At 48.9% G+C, this 27,656-nt stretch overlaps 1 protein-coding gene across 3 annotated transcripts; it reads left to right on the top strand.

Moving 5' to 3' along the window:
- The first annotated feature begins 1,236 nt into the window (after positions 1-1,236).
- LOC128835277 (serine protease 27-like) lies at positions 1,237-23,342 on the top strand. Of its 3 annotated transcripts, XM_054024618.1 has the most exons (6): positions 1,237-1,529; positions 10,443-10,469; positions 14,364-14,526; positions 14,740-15,011; positions 22,190-22,359; positions 22,882-23,342. In XM_054024618.1, the coding sequence occupies exons 1-6, from the start codon at positions 1,424-1,426 to the stop codon at positions 23,158-23,160; spliced, it is 1,017 nt and encodes a 338-aa protein (XP_053880593.1). In that variant the 5' UTR covers positions 1,237-1,423; the 3' UTR covers positions 23,161-23,342. The 3 variants fall into 3 exon arrangements, with proteins under 3 accessions (XP_053880593.1, XP_053880594.1, XP_053880595.1); XM_054024619.1 differs by lacking the exons at positions 1,237-1,529; positions 10,443-10,469 and adding an exon at positions 12,261-12,410; XM_054024620.1 differs by lacking the exons at positions 1,237-1,529; positions 10,443-10,469 and adding an exon at positions 13,654-13,771.
- The last annotated feature ends 4,314 nt before the right edge of the window (positions 23,343-27,656 follow it).

The following is a 27,656-nucleotide window of genomic DNA, read 5'->3' as shown; positions in this document are numbered from 1 at the left end:
ATTGTTACATAGTCAATATTCCTAACTTCAGATACAGAAATGATACTTGCATATAAATAGGATTATCATATTCAGCAAATCGTAATTTTTCCAATGACGTCTCACAAGACCCATCTTGCATAAAATACATCTTCGATATGCTATAATCATATTATAACAATTTTTCTATGAAGACTATGGAGTGTAGCATCAAAATTTTATTAACATTTTTATCAATTACCTGGAAGAAAAAATGATTGATAAAGGTCGCAGATGACACAAATTTGAGGGAGTGGTAAATAAGGAAGAGGATTGATCACTGATTCAGATGGATGTGGATTACATAGTAAACTGGGTGCAAGCAAACACTATGAGAATGATTAAAGGATTAGAAAACTGCCTGAGCGTGAAAGGGGGTTCCAAAGAGGATGGATCTAGACTGTTCTCAGTGGTAGCAGATGACAGAACAAGGAGTAATGGTCTCAAGTTGCAGTGGAAGAGGTTTAGGTTGAATATTAGGAAAAACTTTTTCACTAGGAGGGTGGTGAAGCACTGGAATGGGTTCCCTAGGGAGGTGGTGGAATCTCCTTCCTTAGAGGTTTTTAAAGTCAGGCTTGACAAAGCCCTGGCTGGGATGATTTAGTTGAGGATTGGTCCTGCTTTGAGCAGGGGGTTGGACTAGATACCTCCTGAGGTCCCTTCCAACCCTGATATTCTATGAATCAAGGAGTTCAGTCTATTTAGCTTAAGAAGGTTAAGGGGTGACTTCACCCCAGTCTATAAATACCTACATAGGGAACACATATTTAATAATGGGCTCTTCAGTTAGGTGGATTCAATTGCTGCAAGTTGATGCTAGACAAATTCAGATTGGAAATAAATTGTACATTTTTCACAGTGACAGTAATTAACTTTTGGAACAACATACCAAGGGTTGTGGTGGGTTCTCCTCACTGACATTTTTTAAAGCAAGACTGGCAGTTTTTCTGAAAGCTCTGCTCTATAAGTTATTTGGGAGCAGTTCTCTGGCCTGTGTTATACCAGGGGTGCGACTGATCACAGTGGTGCCTGCTCACCTTAGAATCTATAAACCCTCCATGCTAATCTTCTCCCCATTACAACCTTAGCTCTGCCAGGGCACTGTCCTTGGCTAGCTGTTCTTGGCACATTCGTTTGCTAATAAAACATTGAAATGAAAATCGTATCAGGTAACCTTGATCGTTGCACTTTTTTGTTGGTTTCCAGGATGTCCATATTGGGGAAATTCCAGATAGGTCGCACCCTGTTTGCATGCAGAATTTAGCTGCACTTAGTTCCTTGAGTAGCTCATTGTAGGATCAATCACATCTGTTCTCTCTAGATCTGGGGAGGGTGGAGGCAGAAGTCTTGTCTATAAAAATCTGCCTTGCTGCATTCGTTCCCCATCCGGGCTTTGGTCGGAGTGATGGATCCAGCTGGGTTTGGCCAAGACAGGACCAGGCGAGGATGGATCATGGGGCATGTTTGCTCCCTCCTGGCCATGGCACTGCTGACGATGAGCCTGGTGCAGGGTGAGTGTGGGGTGGAGTGGAGATGGGAGATGGGGCCCTACCTCCCATGAGGAGGGGAGAGAGATACCACCTTGGGGAGAAGGGAATTGGGCTAGTGAATAACAGGAGGATCAAACACCTTCCCCCTTCATAGATACCCCTCCCCATCTAGCCCCTATTTCTGCATTCACTCCTGAGCCACCCCATTCAGATCAGCTGGGATTGTTAATTCTGGAACCTACAGATGGTGAGTTGAATAACGACACTACTAACGACTAATAACGACTTCTAGCTGTTGCTGTGGATAGCAGGGCTGTTTCAGGAAAGTGGGTGTGTAGTAGTAGGATTTTATGTTTGTATATTACCCTTTTTAAATAGCAGAAAGGAATGGCCTAATGTGCCATTGGTAAAAATTAATGAGCCAGAATTTGTGTCTGGGATGTTTTCAAGGCAGTGACAGACCTTTTAGGCTCACCACTTTGTTGTAGGCTTAGCATTTTAAAATAAGTAAAGGAATTGAATGATTGTTGTTGGTTTTTTGCATTGCAACTTCATGTTTTTGTATAAAACTTTGTGTAAATTAGTTTTGTGTTGTGTGTGAATGAGGAATGCGTGTGTTAAGAAATAAGTATAAAGGCCATTACCGGACCAAATGTTCTAGGAAAGCACCAAAAACAGATGCAAGGGTGCCAGGAGGCTGCAACACACCCGTATTGAAATGTCAAAAAAGGGCAAATTAACAACGCTAAAGATGAGACAGGCACCAATCAATGGGGACAAAATAGCTGTAATCAAAACCAGAATGGAATAACTCCCTAAAAATCTTTATTAAAAAATAATAATTAAACAAAAACAATTTAAAAAAACAAGCACTCGTCAAACAACTATTGATTATAGCATGACGGTGCAAAACTCATTGGTCCCAATGAAGAATAATCACTATATAAACAGGCTGCCTTGCCATGAAACTTTGGGTTCCTTCTGCCAAGACTTCCCCGGAGCATCATGTCGTGACTGATAGAATCCGGCTCCTCCCTACCTGTGATCAACCTAGCTGGCCACTAGATTGATCCAGACTCTAAACAGGTAACTATAACGTGACTGGTGGGATAGCGTGTGTGTGTGTGTGGTGTGATTGAATGCACATGCTATTTGTTGTATCTTCAATAAATGCGGTGTATTGCCTTTTCCCCTGAAAAAGATCCGGTGTGCTTCTTACAAGCATAACATTTTTGGTGGAGAATTATGAAAGGGGGAAGACATGCACTGTAATTGTTGAAAATACTGCTAAATATAGCTAAAAGGTATACCATACGTATAAAGTGATGGATCACTCAGGTGTGCACACCCCCGATCGCAGAAATGCCGGGCAATAGGGGGAGAATTAGAGTCCTCACTCCAACCCGTCTATCAGGGAAAACTATACAAATAAGATATATACAAACTGTCTAGGTATATACAGCCCCGGTCGCAGAGGTGCTGGGCCCTAAGGGGGAGAATTAGAGCCCTCGCTCCTACCCATCTGTCGGGGAAAAATTGCATAGGTGAATATACCCTGAGTCGTAGCAGAATTGAGCCCAAAAGTTAGGGGGCTTAGCGTTCCCCCCTCTGGCTCTGTCAGGCAGAGTTGTTAGTGGGTATAGACTGTTTGTGTTATGTAAGTCCCAGCACAAGTGTGGGCAAATAAGGAGTAGATTTCTGTAAGACCTCACTCTGAAGGATATAGAAGTGTGGGATATTGTTGTGATTTCACAATTAAAAAAAAAAGTTTAAGAAAAGGGACGAGGAGGTGTGGGGGCTAGTTTAGGAGCCCACCCTCCTTGCTAAATTGGTAGTGGAACAAAGCCTGGGTCCATGAAAAGGGACGATTCAGCGAGGAAAGCAGGATCGGGCCCAGACAAGCAGGAAGGCAACAAATAATGAGATTGGAAAACTTGCTGGGAGCCCCGAGGGCATAATGGCAAGATTAAGAAAAGGAGTAAGTGCAGGCATGTGAAATTCAGATCCCTGAAACAATACTTGGAATGGTAATAGCTGAATCAACAAAGGTGTCATTTTAAAAAAGAAGCAAGTAATTAAAAAAAAAGTAAGAAGTTAACTCTGCAGAGGCTGGAAGGAATTAAGAAGTTAAACTTTGTAAAAATATTTTTAAAGAAAAGTATTATAAAAAAAATTCTTGGTTTCTTTGCAGCCCATTCTGAAGGGAAAATAGGCCCTTTCCCAAAGGAATGTCTGTAAATAAGCCAGGCAAAAAGACAATCGGATTTAAATAATTGGACTATGAACAATTTAGTCAAATTTGCTAAAAAAAAACATAAGGGGTTTCTATTGGAACTGAACTGCCCCCAAATGTATACAAATGTAATCTATGTTCAGCTGTGTATAAATAGATTGTGTACAGATGTGGAGTGTTTAGAACCTAAACCAACACTCCTGGCTTGTAAAACTCCGTTTTGTATATTTAAAATAAATTGGTTTTTGTTTTGTTTTTAAATAATACCACTAATGAATTCACCCTTTAACTCCCGGCCAATCCTGGTGTTTCACAATTGATTATAGAAGAATCAATAAGGGCATAAGAACATAAGAACATAAAAACACCTCCCTATGGCCCCTATTGTGGCTGATATGACACAGGTCATAAAAAAGGGGCAAGCCACATCTAAATATTTCTCAGTTATTGATTTGGCCAACTGTTTCTTTGCCGTCCCCCTACATCCGGACTCACAAGATCGGTTTGCCTTTATAATAAAGGAATAGCAGTGGACCTTTTGTCGGTTGCCCCAGGGATATCACAAGAGCCCGGCTATTGCCCACTGGCATGTTGTGGATATGCTAGACCAGTTGAGTCCACAAGAAAGGCCTTTTGTGTTTTCATCTGTAGATGACATTTTAATATTTGGGGAAAATAAGGCGCAAACTCAAACACTAATGGAAAACGCTTTGGCACTAATTCAGGAAACGGGCTCAGACAAGACTCAGTTGGTGCTACCTCATGTTACATAACTGAGCATTATTGTTAAACAAAAAAAACCCAACAAAAAATCAAAGGAAGGTAAGGTAAAAATGCCAGCCCCTACTGACGGCCACTCTTTAAAACTTCCGCTAAATTTTTAGACCACACAGTTATAAATACGCTGCCATTAACTTAGAAGAGGAAGTCATTCAGGGACATTTAGACCATGGATCGGCCCAGCATGCCGAGCTCCACACAATTTATCAGGTTTTAAGGCAATATGAAAATTCCCCACGGCCCGTGTATATTTATGCTAACTGTGATTTTTGTGTGAAGGGGATACAGTTTTGGATACATGATTGGTATAGGATGGGTAAAAAGCAGCAAATAAAAAGAATATTGTAAATTCAAAGGAGTGGAAATAAATTTACCAGTGGGTAACAAAGAACCCTAAACAATTAAAGGTGCGACATGTAAAGGCACACAGTAAAGGAATGGGTATGGAGGCCACCTGGAATAATTGGGTAGATACAATAACCCGTCAGCATGACATAGCAGTTGTAACCAAATACACACCTCTACCCCGCTATAACACTGTCCTTGGGAGCCAAAAAATCTTACTGTGTTATAGGTGAAACCGTGTAATATTGAAGTTGCTTTGATCCGCTGGAGCGCGTAGCCCCGCCCCCCCGGAGTGCTACTTTAGAGCGTTATATCCGAATTCGTGTTATATCGGGTCGCGTTATATCGGGGTAGAGGTGTATGTGTATATCTGTGCTAACACATCTAAGCCAACAAAAAGCACTACAGACCGCCCTAACCAAGTTAAAAAAAAAAATAGAAAATCAGGAGTTACTTAATATAGCCCATCAGCTTATGCATAAAAAATGGAAGGGACTTTAAAAAGGCTAAAGCAAGTAGCAAAATAAAAGTGTATAAAAATAATGTTAAAACATGGGTGTGAAATTGCGTGCGGTGCGCACAGGACAAGGCTCATCCTGGCAACACACGATGCACCAACGAAGGCTTGGGCCATGGCACTGGGTTCAAATTAATTTTATTAATAAATTGCCAAAAAGTAAGGAAGGATTCCAGAATTTATTGGTAATAATTAATTCCTTTTCAGGATGGGCGGAGGCAGTTCCTACTAAAAATAACAGCACCAGGGTGGTAGCCAAAATGTTCTTTAATAAGCTAGTATGTAAATATGACACCCCTGAAATAATAAACTCTGACAATGGGGGAAAAAATCTTTACAATAATAATACAAGTTTTGGGAATTAAACAAAAGCTCCATATACCATACGGGCCTCAGGCCAAGTAGAGCGCATGAATCGCGCTATGAAGGAAGGTAGTAAATCCCACACACGAAAACCTGGCTGAATAAACTGCCTCTGATTTTGGTTGACATCCGCAGCAGTAATAAACTAAAATTCAACCCTTTCAAATTCTGTTTGGACATCCAATGTGCCTAATAATTAATCCTAGTTACCTGGTACAGAGTCAAAAAAAAAAGGCAGCTGTAATATAACCCAGCACAATTATTTGCAATGGCTCAACCAGTTACAGAAAAATAAAACCACCCTCCAGCATAGGGTTAATCAGACACATCAACAATAACATTCAGAAACAAAAGCCCACAAAAGCAGCCCAGTAAAAAACAGGGAACCAAGTCATGTGCCTTAAAATAAAAAAAAAAAAAAAAAAAGGGTCACTCACTGGAATCAAAATGGAGAGGCCCTTACTCCATAGTGGACCGCCTTAGCCCATTGGTATACCCTATTCAAAACAAAAATGGGTCCATGTTTCACAAATTAAATTGTTTGCATAAATAATAATGTTTACATTCTTTGCAGAAAAGGACATCCCAGAACCCGGGCACGAGGCGCTGCTTAATCACCACAATTTTAATCCACAGAAAACGAGACTCCAGTGTAAGGTCTGGCTTTACCTGCTGCTGGGAACTTTTAGTGCCCAGATAATTAGAAAAGTCATGGGAGAAGATGCAGCCCTCCTTATAAGCCAATATTTAAGGAATAATTCACTCCCCACCAACCAATCATGGATTCCTACCCGTACCCAGGTAATCCTCATGGAATGGTGTAATAAAAACACTAGCCAAATCTTTCTTAAAACCCTTAAAAAATACCAATATGTATGAAAAAAAAAACTTAAAGTTCACCTTATAAACACCACAAAAATACCAAACCACTAAAAAATAGGGGTTAAAATAAAAGGTCCCTATCGGAATACCATCTGGAATTCCAGCTACCCACAATTACCATATCAGTAAAATAAGCCTGTTAAGACAGAAACAACACTAACAGTAATTTTGGGGTACTGTCCAATACCCCGTCGTGAATTGAACCTGCGGTTCCCGGACACATGCACCAGAACCTGAACCAAAAAAAAAGCATGTCATTCAAATATTCCATGCAAATAAAGATGTGCTAAATCTAAAAAAAAACCCCATTATCAGCCTATCACTGGTACGATGTTTTTACAGGCTGGTCCCGGACCTCTAAGGGCATATTGTCTATTATGTTTCACCCATTACTAGTTGTGTTTGTGTTTGCTTGTTAGAAATGTGTTGTCTGTGCTGTTAAACAAAAAAAAGTTTGTTAATTACAACAACAAGCTCAAATTGCCTCTCAGTATATTGCTATAAAACAGTTTAATAAGATATAACCCACTCAAGAATTGTTCTTGGGGGGGTCAAAAGGGGGACATGTAGTACTAGGATTTTATGTTTGTATTTTACCCTTTTTAAATAGCAGAAAGGAATGGCCTAATGTGCTATTGGTAAAAATGAATCAACCAGAATTTGTGTCTGGGATGATTTCAAGGCAGTAACAGACCTTTTAGGGTCACCACTTTGTAATAGGCTTAGCATTTTAAAATAAGTAAAAGAATGGAATGATTGTTGTTTTTTTGCATTGCAACTTGATGTTTTTGTTTAAAATGTTGTGTAAAATAGTTTTTGTTTGTGTGTGAATAAGGAATGTGTGTGCAAAGAAAGGCAATCACCAGATCAGATGTTCTAGGAAGGAACCAAAAAACAGACGCAGGGGCGCCAGGAGGCTGCAAGATGCCCCTATTGAAATGCCAAAAAAGGGCAAATTAACAACTCTAAAAATGAGACCGGCACCTATCAATGGGAACAAAATAGCTGTAATCAAAACCAGCATAAAATAACTCCCTAAAAAATGTAATAATAAAACAAACAAACAAAATTTAAAAAAACAAGCACTCATCAATCAACACTTGATTACAGCATAATGGTGCAAAACGCATCGGTCCCAATGAAGGAAAATCACTAGGTAAACAGGGGGCCTTGCCATAAAACTTTGGGTTCGTCCTGCCAAGACTTCCCTGGAGCATCGTATCACGACTGAAAGATCCCGGCTCCTCCCTATCCGTGATCAACCTAGCTGGCCACTAGATTGATCCGGACTCTGGACTGGTAATGATAACATCGACTGGTGGGACTGTGTGTGTGTGTGTGTGTGTGTGTGTGTGTGGTGTAATTAAATGCATATGCAAATTGTTGTATCTTCAATAAACAATGCTGAAGTAGGTTGAAGGCAGGGTACCTTGCCAGCTGGGTCCGGGAAGGGCCAGTCCACTCCTTCGGTCTCTGGACTTTGCTTGCTGTGTATGTGGGAGAAATCAGCGAGGCCTGCACTCAGATGGAGCTGCAAATAGTCACTCAGTCTAGACTCTGGCTCAGGGCGGGGCAGCAAGCACTGTCACTTGGCTCGGGACTGCATGCAGGTGGAGCAGCACATAGGAACGTAGCCCAGGCTCTGCTTCAGGGCCAGGCGGGAAACAAAGTCGCTCAGCTCCAGCCTGCACTCAAAGTCAGTTAACTCAGGCTTTCATTCAGCTAGCCTGTGGGCGGGGGAGATGGTCACCCACAGCTTGGGTGGCAGAGGGGACGCAGGCCCTCCCACTCCACTACGTCCCGGCCCAGGGCCCTAAGGGTGGCGGAGGGGTCTGCCACCGTGTCAGCGGGGATCCAGGCTGCAACACGCTGACTCCCCCTCTGCCGGCGTTGCAGCCAAACAGGGGTCTACTACCCCTGGGCCACTTCCACACTCCCCCTCCAAGGGTAACTGCTGATCCGGTGAGGTAAGGTGATCAGTGAGGGCCTCAGTTGCCAGCAGTAGCTCTGCTGGGGTTGGGCCAACTGGCGGTCTGGGCCAGTCGTCTCTCTCCTGCGGGGCCGGGTCGTCCAGAGGTCTGGGTGGTCCGGGCCAGTCGTCTCTCTCCTGCGGGGCCGGGTCGTCCAGGGGTCTGGGCGGTCTGGGCCAGTCGTCTCTCTCCTGCGGGGCCGGGTCGTCCAGAGGTCTGGGCGGTCTGGGCCAGTCGTCTCTCTCCTGCGGGGCCGGGTCGTCCAGAGGTCTGGGCGGTCCGGGCCAGTCGTCTCTCTCCTGCGGGGCCGGGTCGTCCAGAGGTCTGGGTGGTCCGGGCCAGTCGTCTCTCTCCTGCGGGGCCGGGTCGTCCAGAGGTCTGGGTGGTCCGGGCCAGTCGTCTCTCTCCTGCGGGGCCGGGTCGTCCAGAGGTCTGGGTGGTCTGGGCCAGTCGTCTCTCTCCTGCGGGGCCGGGTCGTCCAGAGGTCTGGGCGGTCCGGGCCAGTCGTCTCTCTCCTGCGGGGCCGGGTCGTCCAGAGGTCTGGGTGGTCCGGGCCAGTCGTCTCTCTCCTGCGGGGCCGGGTCGTCCAGAGGTCTGGGTGGTCCGGGCCAGTCGTCTCTCTCCTGCGGGGCCGGGTCGTCCAGAGGGCTGGGTGGTCCGGGCCAGTCGTCTCTCTCCTGCGGGGCCGGGTCGTCCAGAGGTCTGGGTGGTCCGGGCCAGTCGTCTCTCTCCTGCGGGGCCGGGTCGTCCAGAGGGCTGGGTGGTCTGGGCCAGTCGTCTCTCTCCTGCGGGGCCGGGTCGTCCAGAGGGCTGGGTGGTCTGGGCCAGTCGTCTCTCTCCTGCGGGGCCGGGTCGTCCAGAGGGCTGGGTGGTCCGGGCCAGTCGTCTCTCTCCTGCGGGGCCGGGTCGTCCAGAGGGCTGGGTGGTCCGGGCCAGTCGTCTCTCTCCTGCGGGGCCGGGTCGTCCAGAGGGCTGGGTGGTCCGGGCCAGTCGTCTCTCTCCTGCGGGGCCGGGTCGTCCAGAGGTCTGGGTGGTCCGGGCCAGTCGTCTCTCTCCTGCGGGGCCGGGTCGTCCAGAGGTCTGGGTGGTCCGGGCCAATCGTCTCTCTCCTGCGGGGCCGGGTCGTCCAGAGGTCTGGGTGGTCTGGGCCAATCGTCTGCTTCCCCAGGGCTGGGTTGTCCAGGGATCTGGGTGGTCTGGGCCAATCGTCTCTCTCCTGCGGGGCCGGGTCGTCCAGAGGTCTGGGTGGTCTGGGCCAATCGTCTGCTTCCCCAGGGCTGGGTTGTCCAGGGATCTGGGTGGTCTGGGCCAATCGTCTCTCTCCTGCGGGGCCGGGTCGTCCAGAGGTCTGGGTGGTCCGGGCCAGTCGTCTGCTTCCCCAGGGCTGGGTTGTCCAGGGATCTGGGTGGTCCAGGCCAGTCGTCTGCACTCTGCAGGCCTGCTGCCACCTCCCAGCATGAGATCTCAGGGGAAGCATCTGTTCCCTCCAGTGGCTGGCCCCCGACTGAGCATCCGGGTCCTGCCTTTATACTTCCAGCCCCCCCTTGGCTTCCAGGGGGTGGAGCTAGGGGGTAGGGCTCCACCCACGAGGGGGAGGAGCCACCCTCTTCCTTTGTGTTTGGGGCAGGACAGTCCACCTCACTACAGTGGAGTATTGCCTTTTCCCCTGAAAAAATCCCGTGTGCTTCTTATAAGCATAACAGGTGGAGCCTCAGAAATGTAGGTGAAGCTACTGACACCCATTCCCCCAGACACATCATGTCAGACACCAGGAATGATTGTATAACCTCCCTCCCCCACAGACACACAGTAATAGCTTTCTTTTCTCTTTGTTTGCTCCATAGGTGCTCCAGCAAGTCAGAATCAGGCAGGTAAGACACCCACGGCAAAATGAGAGACTTACCTGCCCTGGTCATTTGGAATAAGAATTAGGTTGGGAGCCAGGACTCCTGGATCCTATCCTGGATGTGCAAACGGAGCGGGGTCTCGTGTGTTCGAGCAGGGGGGCAAGGTGGTATCATTGGGATTAGGGACAAGGGTTAAGGTTATTTTATGATTAAGATTATCATTGGGTTAGGGTTAAGGGTATCATTGGGTGAAGGTTATCATTGGGGTTATAACAAAGTTTATCACGGAGGTCAGAGTTCGCATTAAAATATGCTCTTTCTTTCTTTCTTTCTTTCTTTCTTTCTTTCTTTCTTTCTTTCTTTCTTTCTTCCCACCTAGTGGCAGAATGAAGACAGGATGAGTTAAAGTTTTACTGAGATGGCTTGTTAATTTAATTGGAGTATGTAAATAACACTTTTATATTTAAGTGACCTTGTCCCTAATCCCATGATATCTTTAACATAACCTCCATGGTAGCCTGAACCCCAATAATCCCAGTCCTGCCTGCTCTTTCTTCACTCTCTAAGCGCTTGCAACATAGACATGCCCAAACTCACCCATCCACATGCTGGCAGGGACATTATATCTATGTCCGACCATGCACACTGGAAGGGCCTCGTGGGGTCTCTGAGGCTCAGCTGATTGTCGAATTATTGTGAGATGTTTGTGTGGGGAATGAGTTTAGAGCTAAGTGACGTAGGATGTTGTGTTCCAAATCTGATGGGGAGTCTGAAAACTGGACGCCCGTGGAGACAGCCTCTGTTTACTGTCTGGATGAGATACAGCCTGGAGATTCACAAAGACAAATGAACCTGCAGAGTGTGGGGGGCGAGGTCTCAGGAATGGTAGATCCCAGGTTTATGGGCTGGACAAGGGCTGGAAGAACTAACCATTGAGTGAGTAACACCCAGGAGCGCCACTAGCTTTTTTGCCACCCTACGCGGCAGAAGGTCCTGCCCCCGAAATGCCAACGACGACTGGGGCGGCCAAAGATCCGGCTGCCGCGGTCGCTGCCCCCAAAACGTTAGTGCTCTAGGCGACTGCCTAGGTTGCCTAATGGGTTGCACCAGCCCTGGTAACACCTTATCAGACAGGACAGTACCTTGCTAAGAAGCTATAGACTGTGTTCTATGTTTTTCTACCACCTGTAACCTTATGTTTCCTCATCACGTTCCTTGCCTTTATTTTGAATCTCTCCCTCACCCTGTGTTAAAACAACTTCACTTTGGTTTCATTGCAGACAGGTCTGTGACATACTCAGGGCACAATCCAGACTAATGAGTAGCTGAGTCACCCTTGCCCTGTAACCTGGGGTGCCCATTACAACGCCTTGCTGCTGTAGCCTCCAGTCTGGCCTGCTCACAAACAGCCTCCAACATGCAGGTCGCTCCCAGCTATGTCTGTGTGTGGGCTGCAGCCACACCTGGGCTCTTACCAGCCGTAAAGAGTCCCATCGGGTGACCCCAACATACCCCCAGTCCCAGATTTCCCCCAGAAACATATGTTCTGTGCTGCCCAGCCCTCTCCTGGGAAGTGCAAACATATTAAGTCTGATATTCCTTTAAGGGAATACTGTGCTGTGATTGGGTGTACCAGGCCCTGCTGGAGGCCTTACAGTCTTACCACACCCCACCCCAGAGAAGAGGAGTAGAGGTGAATCCTCCAAGCGGCCTAGAGAGGCTGTGGGGAAGCAGCCAATCAGAGAGAGGCTGCAGGGAGCTGCCAACCTGATCCAGGAGGCTCCTATAAAAAGGAGCTGTTGGACAAAGCAGAGCTGTTTCTCTCTGGAGCGTGAGCACAAGGATGGTGCTCCTGGCTGGCTGCAGGGCTGGACAGAGCCGTGCTGGCTGGAGCCAGGCTGCAAGGAAGGTCCTGGGGCTGAGAAGGGAAGCGGGCCAGGGAAATGCATCAGCAAATAGTTAAAGGTAAGCAGCTGGTGGCTGCTAATTATAGGGTCCCTGGGTCGAGAACTGGAGTATTAGGCAGGCCCAGGTCCATCTCTCCCACAGAGCCACAGTCCTAGTGGCTAACACCCTGAGCAAGGGACTAGCCCAGAGAGGGGGCTATAGACCTGGAAGAAGGTCAGTAATTGTGGGACTTCTTAACCCCCAGAAAGGGGCTGAACTATAGACAGTGACTCTTGGGATAGGGCTGCAGGCTGACACCAGTTAGGGTCCTGTGATAGGCCCTATTGGGCTAGAACTGAGCCCAGGGACAGGGCTGAGGGTCAGAGACCAATGGAGGGTGCTGTGATAGTCCCTGTTACACGGTGTGCCCTGGCAGTGGTCTGTTTTGTGTTCATTCCACACACAGACTGTGAGTGACTCGGCCGGAGGGTGAGTCACTGAACAACCTGCCTATGATGGTTAACTGCCAGCAAGGGGTTACTGCGAGCAATGTAGCGGAGAGAGTGCTGGCACATACACCCTGAGTGGGAGGCTTTCTGGAGACACAAGAGGATCCCAGCACATACACACACAACTTGTTACCCAGACATTTCAACTTAGACACACTGGATTAGATAAAACAAACAACTCCCCCCCCCCCCCCCCCAAGTCTATTAGCTACCAAAAATAGAGTTTTTAAGTGAGTACAAGTAAAAAGTCATCAAAGTCTGAAATGGTTACAAGAAAAATAAAGATAAAAGTACTTTATCAGATTGTTAAATGTGAAGAAAAGTTTTTCTCACCACATGCTCTCAACAGCCTTACTGGCCAAACAATTTTGGCTAGGACCCCTGCCTCTGTTTCATGGCTGCCTCCTTTGTCCCTTCTCGTTCAGTGATTAAATGGACAGAAAGAGGGGGGAAAGGAAGGGTACCTGGGGGTGTCTGCCACTTCTTTTCATAGTCCTGTCCCCCTTCTGAGAAGCAGTCAGCTGGGAGAAGGGCAACAGGCATTCTGTGTAGACGGGAACTCCAGGCTGTTTCTTTGCTAAAATAAAGATTTTTCACCTGTCCCTTTAACTGCCAAAGAACGGCCACTTACCAGGCAATGGCCTATTGGCCTTGCTTACACCTCGATGACGTGTCAGCTTGCCTGTTGTCTCTGAGGAGCTGGTTTGGCCACTCCCCAGACTTGGAACATGCTTTAGTAACATCAGACAGGGAAATCTGATCACTTCACATGCAAAGTGGCCACACCCATTTTACCAGGACAATACCGACAAGCAAATTATGAGTTTTCGAATGATACCTCACAGGGCAAACTCTGTGCAGCGATTATTACAATAGCAGATCGGGGGGTACATTCTGTCACAACGTCTAAGTGCCGGTGATTAATGAGAGGTGTGTGAGGGGAAAGCAGTGAGCTGGGGAGCTCTGTTTCCGCAGAGGCAGCGGATCACTGTGCATTGCGGGTGTGCAGAAGACAGGGGACTGGGCACTGGCGTGTAACTGAGTCAGGTGTGTAAATTGTTGCCTGCAGAGGGATACAGCAGGGCTCACAGAGCCCCTGAGATGCCAGCAGCTGGTGGCTGGGAGAGTTTCCCCTGGTGGGCACAGCAAGGGCTCCATCCCACTGGGAGCAGGGGGTAGTGGTGCAACCGGGACACTGGATCACCCCAAAAAGCATCACAGTGCTCGTGGGAATTGGAATGACACAGGTAAGGTCCCACAGCAAAACACCAGTGTTACCTGCCCTGCATATGTGGAAACAGAATGTGGCTGGGAGCCAAGACTCCTGTGTTCTCTCCTGGCTCTGGGGTCTGGTAGGTTAGAGCAGGGGGGTCTGGGATATAGGACTCCTGGGTTCTTTCCCTGGCTCTGGGAAGGGAAGGATTTGCTCTCTTCTCTTCAGGTCATACTAATAATTATTTACACTCTCCCCACTTTAGCTCCCTTGCCCAGTGATAATATATTTCCCTGCTTTTCTTCCCAGTCTCTGGCAAGCAGTTGGTCTCAGGGCGCATCTTCAGTGGTCAAGATGCCAAGGATGGGGCCTGGCCCTGGCAGGTCAGCGTGCAGAGAAATGGCTTCCACATCTGCGGCGGCTCGCTCATCTCCGAGAGCTGGGTGGTGTCAGGAGCTCGTTGCTTCAATCCGTGAGTACCCCAGGCAGGGCAGAGACAGTGACTGCAGCTGTTTCTGGAGAAATTCCCTTTTCCAATCCACTGGCTTCCTGTTGCACAGCGTAGCTATGTGGCTGTTCCCCAGCCGCTCCACCCCAGAGCCAGCTGTATCTCAGCGCCAGGCGACCTGTCCCTCTGAGCCATTGCTGGACGGCTTTTCCCTAATCAGATTATTTTTGCATCCAGGTCTGTAGCTGGTTCATCGTATCGGGTGCTGCTGGGGGAAAATCGGATTTTTGGTCAGAACCGCATCCACTCGTTCTCATTGGTGAAGCGGATCATCCTCCATCCCAGTTATGACAATGTCACTCTTGAGGCTGACATCGCCCTGGTGGAGCTGAAGAATCCGATTGCGTTCACGGCCACCATCAGCCCTGTGGGTCTCCTTGACGCCTCTGTCCGTGTGCCTGCTGGGGAGACCTGCTGGGTAACTGGTTGGGGGAACACTTCCCCACAAAGTGAGTAAGACTTGTAGCTCTTAAGAGGGAGGGAAGGATATGAAAAGGACCCAGCACCAAATGAAGGTTACAGGCTGGGAGAAGGCAGTCTCATATGTACACAGATGGACTGTGAGTTACGGGGTTACATAGTTAAACAGTCACCGTTACAGCTATATCGTTATTCAGCCATGGTTTTATGGTTGTACAATTACGCAATTACAGGTATATGGTGCAGATATAATGGAGACCTGTGATGCGCTTCCCTCTCTGCTTGTGGTGCCTCCTGCTGGTCGCTCTGGGGATTAGCTCAGTCTTTCAGCTACTCCCTGCTCTGCAGTCTCTGCACTCATCTTCTATCCGTATGCGGCCTCTCTCAGGACTGCTGCTTCCAGTCCATGGCTTTGCCCTACGGCCAGGTCACGGAGTCTCTCCACCTTTGAGGGAAATCAGTCTTTCTGCACCAGCTGTCTGTCTGGCATCTCCAGTGCCCTGAGTCACAGTCCTACCAGCTGCCCCCCTCTCTTGCTAGCTACCTACCTGGCTTTCTACAGGCCCAGTCTCTTCCTGTCCAGGATATCCTGTTCCTCATCAATTACATAACAGCGGCCATACTGAGTCAGACCAAAAGTCCATCTAGCCCACTGTCCTGTCTTCTCACAGGTGCCCCAGAGGGAATGAACAGAACAGGGAATCATCAAGTGATCCATCCCCTGTTTCTCATTCCCAGCTTCTGGCAAACAGAGGCTAGAGAAACCATCCCTGCCCATCCTGACTAACAGCCATTGATGGACCTATCCTCCATGAAATTATCCAGTTCTTTTTTGAACCCTGTTATAGTCTTGGACTTCACAGCATCTTCCGGCAAAGAGTTCCACAGATTGACTGCATTGTGTGAAGAAATACTTCCTTTTGTTTGTTTTAAACCTGCTGCCTGTTCATTTAATTTTGTGATCCCTAGTTCTTGTGTTATGAGGAGTAAAAAACACTTCTGTATTTACTTTCTCTACACCAGTCATGATTTTATAGACCTCTATCATATCCCCCCTTAGTTGTCTCTTTTCCAAGCTGAAAAGTTTCAGTCTTATTAATCTCTCCTCACACAGCAGCTGTTCCATACCCCTAATCATTTTTGTTGTCCTTTTCTGAAACTTTTCCAATTCCAAAATATTTTTTTTAAGATGGGCGACCACATGTGCATGCAGTATTCAAGATGTGGGCATATCATGGATTTATATAGAGGCAATAATTATCTCTCCCTTTTCTAATGGTGCCCAATATTCTGTTCATTTTTTTCACTCCCGCTGAACATTGAGTGGTTGTTTTCAGAGAACTATCCACAATGGTTCCAAGATCTTTCTTGAGTGGTAACAGCCAATTTAGACCCCATCATTTTATATGTATAGTTAGGATTATGTTTTCCAATATGCATTACTTTGCATTTGTTAATATTGAATTTCATCTGCCATTTTGTTGCCCAGTCATCCAGTTTTGTGAGATCCCTTTGTAACTCTTTGCAGTCTGCTTTGGACTTAACTATCTTGAGTAGTTTTGTATCATCTGCAAATTTTGTCACCTCACTGTTTACCCCCTTTTCCAGATCATTTATGAGTATGTTTAATAAGATTGGTCCCAGTACAGATCCCTGGGGGACACCACTATTGACCTCTCCCCATTTTGAAAACGTACCATTTATTACTACCCTTTGTTTCCCCCTCTTATCTCATCACAGTTTACTTTTCTTAAGAGCTTTTGGTGAGGGACCTTGTCAAAGGCTTTCTGAAAATATAAGTACATTATAACTACTGGATCACCCTTGTCCACATGCTTGTTGACCCCTTTGCAGAAGTCTAGTAGATTGGTGAGGTATGATTTCCCTTTTCAAAAACCATGTTGACTCTTCCTCAACAAATTGTGATTATCTATCTGTCTGACAATTCTATTCTTTACTGTAGTTTCAGCCAATTTGCTTAGTGCTGACGTTAGGCTTATCAACCTGTAATTGTCAGGATCGCCTCTGGAGTCTTTTTTTTTTTTTAAATGGCATCACATTAGCTATCCTCCAGTCATCTGGTACAGAAGCTGATTTAAATGATAGGTTACATACCACAGTCAATAGTTTTGCAATTTGACATTTGAGTTCCTTCAGAACTTTTGGGTAAATTCCATCTGGTCCTGGTGACTTATTACTTTTTAATTTGTAATTAGCTCCTGGCTTGTAGCCTAATTGGTAGCATGGGCCCATCTGTCGCTCCCCAGCTTTTGCCGGGCCAGTGTGGGGTTCACGCCCATCACACACCCTCTCCCTCAAACTTGTAATCTTCAGGGGTAGGGATGCCTCCTACTCTGCATCTACTCCTTTCAAGGAAAAACACATTTTCCTTGTTCTGCCGAGCATACCAGACCTGGTCCCTCTGGAACTCGAAGTCCCCTTCTGCAGCTTGCAGGGTCTGTTTGGCCACTTCCAGTTTCTCGAGCAGCTCCCTCACCTGCTCCTTGGACTCCAGCCAACCTTTTTTCCTTCAGGGTTTGGGTCTCCACAGTAGCCTGTTTTATCTCTGTGGTCATTCCCTTGTCAATCTGGGCTCTTTCTGTTCCAAACATTGTATCTTCCATTTCCTTATTACCCCCAGTCAAGTGCATGGATTGAACACCTACCCTTTCCCCGACATTCTCAATACAGCATTAGTATTATGGGCTTCATGTTCCCCCTTCCTGGGAACCTTACCTTTCTCTGAGCCATTCCTATTTTTTAATTTTTGGGGCAATTCCATTTTATGTGTTCCACCTCCCCAGATGAATAACAGCACCCTCCTCTACTTATCCTCTTAGCTGATGTGACACTTTTGGGTCCCCTTACAACTCCCACTGCCTGGGGAACTTCTTTTTCACAACATAAATAGGGGTACTCCCTTTTTAGGTGTCCCCTCTGGCCACAGGCATAACAGAGTTTCGGCTAGGGCTCTGGCCGCCTGGCCTTGGACCTCCCCTCTCGCTCCCAGTCCCTCCGGCCTTTCCCTGTCTTCTCTCTCCGACATTTAAATAAGTAATGCTGCCGCTCCAAAATATTCAGCAAGTATTTCTGCAGGCACAAGTTTGCCTCCCTCAGTCTTTCTTGGTTCTCAAGAACCTGCTTCAGTAGGGCCTGGATCTGCCCTTGTCATTTGTCTATCCCCTTCTTTGGGTTTACTGTTCTGGGGCCCATCCTGGAAGGGTATTGTTGCTGTCTGCAAAGAAGGCCTCTGTCCAAGGTGACTCCATTATCTTTTCTCTTATCCCCTCACCTCAGGGGTATCCTGTGCTGCACTGGCCCACGCTCTCCAATTGTATTGAGGTGACCGTGCTACAGTGTCTTTTGGTCCCTTTACATCAGGGCCTGCCATCACCTACAGCCCTGCAGCCTATGTTCAGTCCTCTGAATTGTCCCTTTACCTCAGAGGAGAGCAAGTGCCCGCATTCTCCGCCACTTGTGATGGGGTTCCCTCTGCTCATCGTGCCTCTTGCTGGTTGCTCTGGGGATTAGCTCAGTCTTTCAGCTGCACCCTGCTCTGCAGCCTCTCTGCCCATCTTCTCTCTGTATGTGGCTTCTCTTGCTCTTGGTGCTGCTGCTTCTGGTGCATCGTCACTAAGTCCCTCCGCTTCTGGGAAAAGAGTCTTTCCAGACTGGCTGGCTGGCTGGTGTCTCCAGTGCCCTGAGCCACTGCCCAGTGGCTGGTAGGGGAACCCAGGCCCGCCCTCTACACTGGATTCCATCCCAGAGACCCTATAACATGCAGTCTAGGCCTGTATTGCCTTAGACCTTGTTACTGTTTCCCATGGCTTTTTTCCTACCTAGCTGGCTCCCCCTTTCTCTGGGTTCACCAGCTTCTCCACTCCCTCCTCTCAAGGAATCTATGCAGCCTGCCTTCCTGAAGCCACAAACACTCCTCCCTCTTTCCAGGGAGTGACTGCCCTTCCCAGCAGCTGCTCCCACCTCTTGCCAGCTACCTGGCTTTCGACAGGCCCCACCTGTTCCTGTCCAGGTGAGCCTGTTCCTCATCAAGTTAACTCCCTGGCTTTCAGCCTAATTAGTAGCTTAGGCCCATTTGGCCACCCCGAGCTCTTGCCGGGCAAGTGTGGCATGCACACCCCATCACAAAGTCTATAAATTCATGACTGGGGTGGAGAAAGTGAATGGGGAAGTGCTACTTACCCCTTCACATAGCACAAGAACCAGGGATCACCCAATGAAGCTAATAGGCATCCGGTTAAAAAGAAACAGGCAATACTTCTTCACACACCACACAATTCAGCAGCGGAACTCAACCCCAGAAGCTGGGACTGGACAAAAGGGATGGATCACTCAATAATTTGCCCTGCTCTGTTCATTTCTTCTGAATGCCACTGGCCACTGTTGGAAGACAAGATACTGGGCTAGATGGACCATTGGTCTGACCCAGTATGGCCGTTCTTATGGTTAAACAGCCACAGTTTTACTGTTATACAGTTATATAGTTATAGCTTGTTACCAGATGTGCCTGTTACTTTGGGGTACGCTCATTTATTAGGGTTACTCTCCTGGGGGGGGCGGTGTTCTGTAATTCTATTAATGTACTGCTTGTGTCACTTGTGTGTTTATATGGAGCGCTACTTCTCCCTTCTGCAAGTCCCCTCCCAATGGGGCTATCCTGCAGGACCTAGGTTCCCCAGGGCTGGGTTCTTCCAGCCCCAGAATCAGATGAGCGCGCACACACACACACACACACACACACACACACACACACACACACACACACACACACATATATATATATCAAGCCTGAGTGGACCGGGTCAATCACCACTCTCAAACTGCCCACCTTATATGCCCCTGTACTCAATAGGCTGGGTCAAGCAACACTTTCAAACTGCCACCTTATGTGCCACAGGTTCAGCACATCCCTATCCCACTTGATGAGCCAACCCCACAGTATTTTGGGGCGCTACAGGGATCTTGAGCTTAGGTACGAGGAGCGTTGCTGCAGAGTAAATGGGGGAAGCTAAAAACACAAAAGAGTAAAGTGCAGAGAGAGAGAAGCAACCAGCTTAACCATAAAAGTTATTTATTGAATAATAATAACTACACAAGGAGAGCCTAAACCAACATAACAGTTAAATTATTAAAATTAAAGGTTAATACCTGAGGAAGAAAGGAAAACAGAGAGAGAGAAAGAGGGGGGGGGAATCTCACCCACTCCATGAGGCTTGAACTGGTCGGGGGTCCCAGATGATGGTGGTAGCTGAGGGTCCTGAGGGCAAGAGACAGGCAGAGCCCCCAGCACGCTCAGTCAGGAGATGGAGTTCCAGTGGAACTGATGCCTAGTTTGGATGCAAGCATCAGAACCCTGACTTGGGCAGAGGTCGGAGTTTTTGTAGAGAAATGACAATGGTTGAAGGGAGAACACTAGATTTGTTTATGGGTAAACTGATGACTCAAGGGTTTGCTTTAGGCTGGACAATAGGAGCTGATCACTCTTGGCTATGGGCGGTGGTTTCTTCCAGGGAGCTGAAAATGAAACTAGGCTGCTTCTGTATTTTGGATATCCATCAAGGATTCATGACTAGAATTGGTCTAACTGCTGAGCTGGGTGTGTGCAGACATAGGTTCATTAACATCTGGAGCAGAGATCCCCCCATGATGCAGTGTTTCCCTGCTTTTCTGGTCCCAGAGTTCAGTGTAGTTCTCTGTTCTCCATTCTGTATGCTAATGGAGATGCCTTAATCTTGTCATCCTTGTCAAGAGGGGTCTAAGTGTGTCTCCCAACATCCTTCACTGCTCTCTGCAAGTCTTTTCTCTGATGGGTTTTGGTTCAAGCAGAGGCTGGTGGCGGGGGAGGGGGGGAAGTGTCTTTCATGAGTCAGACAGGCTGGATACTGCGCGCTGGTTCCCCAAGAACACAGAGCTGACTGGTATCAAACTGAACAGTTATACAGGCATCATTATACACAGGTCTTGAGTGATTAGTTTATCAGTCAGTGTTGATTTCACCGTACATACACAAACCAACAAAAAAAATTCTATTGGTAATAATCGAAATTAATAGATAGGCAAAGAATAATGAGGTTTGAGAACTTATTAGAGTTCGATTTAAGGCCATTTACTTTGTATTTTTTGACACGGGATATTGATAATTTGTGTTTTAATGGTTATAAATCTTTAATTCTTTGACTCTCAACCACTGCTGGCATTAAATAATTATTGGCTGAGCCCCCCCCCCCCATAATAAATAAAAATGAAAAAAACTTAACCCCATAATTTTGCACAACTGTGAACATTTTAATTGATGAAAATCAAAAAGTTCTTAACAATCATTATAATTTGATGGATAATATTTTTATTTATGTTATGGGGGATTTAATTCCTGGCACAATGAATGGATGTGCATGTTTGATGTGTGTGTGTGTGTGTCCTAATATGGGTTTCAAACCACTCCTCTTGGTTTAGTTTGCACCTATATATTTACTGATGCCGGCTGAAGACCACCAGGAAGCAGTGTCCAAGTCAGCCAAGCAGCTGGCACCAAGCAGTTTCAAATCACACACTTAGTTGGAGCACTGGCCTGGAAATCAGTAGCATCCACTCAGAGATTTAAACCCATTGAACCAAATCAGGGCAAATTGGTGTGTAAACAAAGGGCAGAATTTTCAAATGCATCTACAGGCCATGGTGTCAAAGGGATTTAGGCACCTAAAGCGCAGACAGGCTCCTAATAGGGTATTCAAGCATAGCCATGCAGCTAAGGTGCCTAATTCCCTTTGGTGTTCCATTAGAGTTTTGTTGCAAAGTGCCAGCTTTTGTAGTTGCATCGGAGCTTTTCAGAATCCCACGAGGTGCCTTCCTGTGTCCATAGGTGCCCAACTCCCTTTGATAATCTGGCCCCAAGTGTCTAAAATAAGACTTAAGCTCCTAAATCAGTTCAGGGATGAAAAGATGAGCAGAGCAACCCTAAAATACTTTTAAAATCTGGGTTGTTGCCCCCCACAACCCACTCGATCCCACTCTACTCCCAGTCTGGGGATAGAACCCAGGAGACCTGGATCCCAGCCCCCTGCTCTAACCACCTAGACCCCACTCCTCTCTCAGATCTGAGAACTTCTTATAGACCCTTAATGTGACAGCTTTTTAATGTGACTTTCACTCATGCCACATGATCACCCAGCCCTTGGGCCTTTCGTTGCAGTGAATTCTTCCCTAGCGGAGACGCTGCAGGAGCTGGAGGTGCTCACCGTAGACTCCACAATCTGCAATGATCACATCCGGGAAGCATTAAAAAAGCCTGAGGGCGACAACCCCATCAAAGATGACATGATATGTGCCGGGTCAAAAGAAGGCTATAAAGGCTTTGCTTGGGTGAGATTCGCTAGACTCTGACTGAGATTGGGAGACCCCCTTTGTGCTGGGCAATACACAGACCCACCAAATAGATCAGGGTTCCCTTTCTGCTGGGTGGTGCCCAAACCCCCACCAGTAGTGACGACCCTATTCTTCCTGGCCCATTGTCCCTGTTGGTTCAGTGTTGTGTGTCAGGGGGACCCACCAAACAGTGGGCCTGGATGGAGGGACTGAACCCTGACTTCACTCCCCAGTTTTTAGACAAGACAGACACATCTTGACTTGAGGATGTGACCATAGAGTATAAAGTCAGCAGGGTCCATCAGCCTATCCAGTCTGACCTCCTGGATACCCCGGACCACAACTGCACCCAGTTACCCCTTCACTGAGCCCAAAGACTTTTGTCTGGATAAAGCATCTTCCAGAAAGGCAGCCAGTGGGAATATGAAGCCATCGAGAGATGGAGAATCCACCATCGCCCTTGTGGACGATGGAGACAGGTCCTCTCCCCTCCAACTGCATTTCTTTTCCACTCTCTAGGGTGATGGCGGGGGACCCCTGGTGTGTAAGAAGGACAGGACCTGGTACCTTGCTGGGATTGCGAGCTGGTTCCTGACGACGACAGTGAATGGGGTAACCAGAGTTGTCCCTGGTTATCCTGGGGTCTACAACCGCCTGAATTCCCACAACGATTGGATCAAGGCGAACGTGCCTGGTGTGACTTTCATTCCAAACAGTGCTCCTCCAACAGGGACCGATCCCTCTGCCACCATCCTCAGGGTCCTTCTCCTTACCATGTTTCTGCAGCTGACCCTGTGATCCCCCCTTCCTAGATTGGGTCCCCATCCCACACCAGCCCTTCCTCGCCCTTGGTGCAGATAGACCATGTCATCTGTGACACTAGACCCAGTAATCACACCCTACACACTATTGTAACAATGTTTGTGCAAAATACTCCTTGTGAGGTATCATTTGAAAACTAAAAATTCTCTGCTCTTTCATATCCTTGTGTGATGTATGTACGCAAGTAGTATTAATGGTCACTAAAATGTGTTCAAACCAGGTGTAGCAGGGGTTATTAAATAGGTCTATCTCAAAGAAAGGACTGTGTGTTTACCTCCATTTCCATATAAGCAGCACGCAGACCCAGCAAATTAACAAGGGGTGGAGGCAAACCTCACACTGACAAGTAGAGGAGAAGACAGCCTGGGGTCTGGCTAGGTTTTACTTTTCCAAAGAATCATTTGCAAAGATTTACTGGGCTATAAAAATGGGGGTGGGCTCAGATAAGCAACTGAGTAAACTGCATATGGTATTCCTGCATTAGGAGCATGTACGGAGTGAGGTCTTTTCTGCGAGCTAATGACATGCTGGTGATGAATGTCATTGTGAAATGTCTGTAGTAACACTATGGGGGAATTATGGACACGCATTGATACTGTCTTCGAAAATGTGTGGCCAGACAAAGGAAGGAGCAGTTCCTGCCCAGATGAGGGTGGGAGCTATTTACCTTTCCCTTAGGTAAATTAAGCCTGTTGGGATGAAAATAATGCAGCAGGGGGATGGGAAACCCTAGAAAGGTAGAACACCCTGAGGCCGTCCTGCCTCTTCAAACAAGCTCGTTGAACTTTGGGAGGTATAAGCCAGGTGAGAAGCCATCTTTGGCCTCCATCACTACAGGGCCCCTCCTCCCTCTGGCCGGGGTCAGCACTTCCCCCTGCAGTATATCAGCCCCTCTCTGCACAGTGTGTGTCTGCTCCCTTGGTGGCTGTTGATCAATCATCTCTGGCTAGGCCTGGGGCAGGCCCAAGCAGTGTCCTCCACCAGACAAAAGAAACAAATTCACAAACACAAAATAAAGGGGGAACCCCTTTCCCTGCCCTTGGCTGGGTTTTTTTTGTCCTTTCTTTGGCCCTGGGGTGCCAGTCCTTCCCCTAGACAGGCACTCAGTTTGGTGGTTTCCCTTGCTGGGAGGAGAGCAGCCTCTCACCCTGGAGTAGCCGATCTCCCAGCCGCCACTGGTGTCCCTAGCTGAGCTGAGGTAACTCCTTCTCAGCTTATAGGGAAAAGGACCTTTATCATTCTAGGGATAATATACCTGCCATCCACCAGCCTCCTGCTGGGCTGAGTCCCTGGGGAGCGGGGTCCTCCCTCTGTCATGCAGGTGAGCTGTGCTCGCCTTGCTACCCAAGAAGGGGGACCGCCGCGACCTTCAGAACTGGCATCTCGTCTTGTTCCTCAGCTCAGATTACGAAGTCATAGCGAAGGGCATCTCGCTGCACCTGGGGTCCATGCTGGTAGATGTGGTCCATCCAGACCAGACGTACACCGTCCCGGGCTGTTCCATCTTTAATAATCTTTATTTGGTCTGGGTCCTCTTGGAGCTTGGGTGTAAGGATGGTCTGTCATTCACCCTCCTGTCCCTGGACCAGGAGAAGGTGTTCGACAGGATGGATCACAGGTATCTCCTGGGCACTCTGTGGGTGTTTGGCTTCAGGTTCCAGTTTGTGGGGTTTCTCCAGGTGCTGTACACCTCTGCAGAGTGTTTGGTCAGGCTCAACAGGACCCTGATTGAGCTGGTCAGCTTCAGGAAAGGAGTACAGCACGGCTGTCCACTGTCAGGCCAACTGTATTCTCTGGCAATCAAGCCCTTCCTCTGTCTCCTCTGTCGGAGGTTGATGGGGTTGGTGCTCTGTGAGCTGGAGTTGTGGCTAGTCCTATCAGTGTCCCCTGACGACATGCTCCTCGTGGTCCAGGACCCGGGTGACCTGGTGCGGGTGGAGGCCTACCAAGCGATCTATTCAGAGTTCTCCTCCGCCCGGGTCAACTGGGTCAAGAGCTCTGGCCTGACAGTCGGGGCAGGGTGGCAGACAAGCTCCCTCCCACCCACGCTTCAAGCCATTCGGTGGAGCGCGGGTCTGCTGCTCTATCTTGGTATTTACCTTTCCGGCACGCATCCTTCTCTACCGGAGAACTGGCAGGATTTGGAGGGCAGGGTGTCAGAACAACTGTGGAGGTGGACAGGACTGCTCCGGTGCCTTTCCCTGTGGGGGAGGGCACTGGTGTTGAACCAACTGGTCCTGTCCATGCTCTGGCACTGGCTCAACCCCCTGAACCCAGCCCCGGGGATCCTGGCCTACCTTCAGAAGATAGTTCTGGAGTTCTTTTAGCCAGGACTGCACTGGGTCTCTGAGGGGGTTCTGAGTCTTCCCCTGGAGGAGGGAGGACAGGGCCTGGTCTGCCTCCACAGCTAGGTCCATGTCTTCCACCTCCAGGCCCTGCAGAGACTCCTTTATGGTGCAGGCAGTCCGGCGTGGAGCACATTGGCACACGCCTTCCTCTGCCGTCTCCGAGGGCTCCGATACAACCAGCAGCTCTTCTTTCTCCACCTGTGGGGTCTTCTGTGACCCCTATCAGAACTGCTGGTCTTCTACCGGGACATCCTCCAGACCTGGAAGCTGCTATCAGCAACGAAGTCCATGGCAGCCACCGAGGGGGTGGATCTCCTCATGGAGCCTCTGCTACGCAACCCCCAACTCGGTGCGCAGGTGGCAGAGTGCACTAGAGCTTGGTCCTGGCAGGAGTCACCAGAATCGGAGACCTCCTGGACTATGACCTGGGAGCCTGGGTGGAGCCCCTGATGCTTGCTCAGTGCATGGTGATCTCCATCCTTCGTAGGCCCCGAAACATACTTCAGGAGGTGAGGGCAGCCTTACTGCCCACGGTTCAGGTTTACCTCGAGTGGGTCCTGCGGAAGGGTGCTCCCTCCGTACCCCACACATGGGCTCTCTAGATCTCTTCATAGGGCCGTGCCCCATGAGCCCCCCTCCCTCCGGATGTCCCACCCACATTCCTCGGGCTGGCTGTGTGACCTGCAGCCAGTTTGCCTTCGAACGAAGGGCACATCTGTACATGCTTGAGATCCATATTCTCCATTTCCTCACCCTAGTGTCCTGCCCTGATGCTAATTGGTGGGACCTATTGCCCCTTATTGAGGGTGAGGAATCCTGGTGGACCATTCTTGGCCCCACAGCCCACCAGGCATATTGGTTGACGGCTCCTTCATGGAGCCATGAATATGGGTGTGTACCTGCTGCGGTTCACCCCTGTCCCTAATGCCTGTCCCTTTTGCGGTGTGATTCCTACATTGAATGTGCCAGGTTGCAGCCCCTTTTCCGGCTCCTCCTAGACCTACTGTTGCATTTTTGGCTGCACTTCTCCCTGCACCTTCTCATATACTCACACCCTATCCGTGGCCCCACAAAGTCATGGGACCTTCTCGTCAACCTTCTCCCAATGATGGCCAAGGTGGTGTGGCGCAGCGCGGCGCTCGGAGGGGGAGTGGGGGCTGGCGTGGCACGGCGCTTGGACGGGGGCAGGGGCTTGGCATGGCGCTGGGGGGGCGGAGGCGGGGGCTGGTGCGGGGCGGGGCTCGAGGAGGAGTGGGGGCTGGCGCGGCACAGCGCTCGGAGGGGGGGTGGGGGCTTCGGACCGTACGGCGCTTGGAGGGGGCGGGGCTTCGGGCGGCTCGGCGCTCGGGGGGCAGGGCTTCGGGCGGCGTGGTGCTCGGGGGCGGGGATTTAGGCGGCGCTGGGGCGGGGGTACGGCGGTGTGGTGCTCACGGTGGGGGGGGCAGCACCCCCTCTTTTTTTCCTGGGTCAGCAAAAAAGTTAGAGCCGGCCCTGGTAAGTGGGTACATATGTAGGTGGGTGGGTATGTACAGGGGGTGGATGGATAGATGGGTGGATAGATGAGAGGTGGGTGGGTGTGACGCTCTGTACCTCTGGGGTATACCCAGAACCCCCATGATCATCCTTGTAAAATGATGGTGCGGCATCCAATGCAAAGTTTTTCATGTTGGGTGTCTTCGGAAGGCTCATGATGCACTGAGCATTGCTGTCACCGGATCGATGGACTACCAAGATAGTAATTGTTACAGTAAGGTTATAGTAAAGTTATAGGTTATAATTTCATGTATATAGTTATGAGGCTGAAAATGTATCCTCATGGCTAAGAGAAGCCCATGCAAAAACTCTCTGTGATCGGCGTCGGCCCACCTACCCGCTAGGGGGTGGTGGGGAGCTACGAGGTCACTGGCCGGCCTGGGTCACGCCTCCGTCAGCGGGGAATTAGCGGCGGGGCGGCCGCCAGCCAGAGTCTGTAGTGCGCCCCTCAGGCAGGGGAGCGCCGGCTAAGGTCAGTAGCGCGCCCCTCAGGCAGGGGAGCGCCGGCAAAGGTCAGTAGCGCGCCCCTCAGGCAGGGGAGCGCCGGCAAAGGTCAGTAGCGCGCCCCTCAGGCAGGGGAGCGCCGGCAAA

Source organism: Malaclemys terrapin, chromosome 4, assembly GCF_027887155.1.
Source record: "Malaclemys terrapin pileata isolate rMalTer1 chromosome 4, rMalTer1.hap1, whole genome shotgun sequence".
In the NCBI taxonomy this organism is placed as follows: domain Eukaryota; kingdom Metazoa; phylum Chordata; order Testudines; family Emydidae; genus Malaclemys; species Malaclemys terrapin.
The sequence above is the reverse complement of the archived record's forward strand: the minus strand, read 5'-3'. Positions and strand labels throughout refer to the sequence as shown.

Excerpts from the sequence above, each read along its gene's own strand:
- LOC128835277 (XM_054024618.1), top strand. The coding sequence starts at position 1,424 with ATGGATCCAGCTGGGTTTGGCCAAGACAGGACCAGGCGAGGATGGATC. Across the intron at positions 1,530-10,442 it reads GACGATGAGCCTGGTGCAGG|GTGCTCCAGCAAGTCAGAAT; the intron begins GTGAGTGTGGGG and ends TTTGCTCCATAG. Across the intron at positions 10,470-14,363 it reads AGCAAGTCAGAATCAGGCAG|TCTCTGGCAAGCAGTTGGTC; the intron begins GTAAGACACCCA and ends TTTTCTTCCCAG.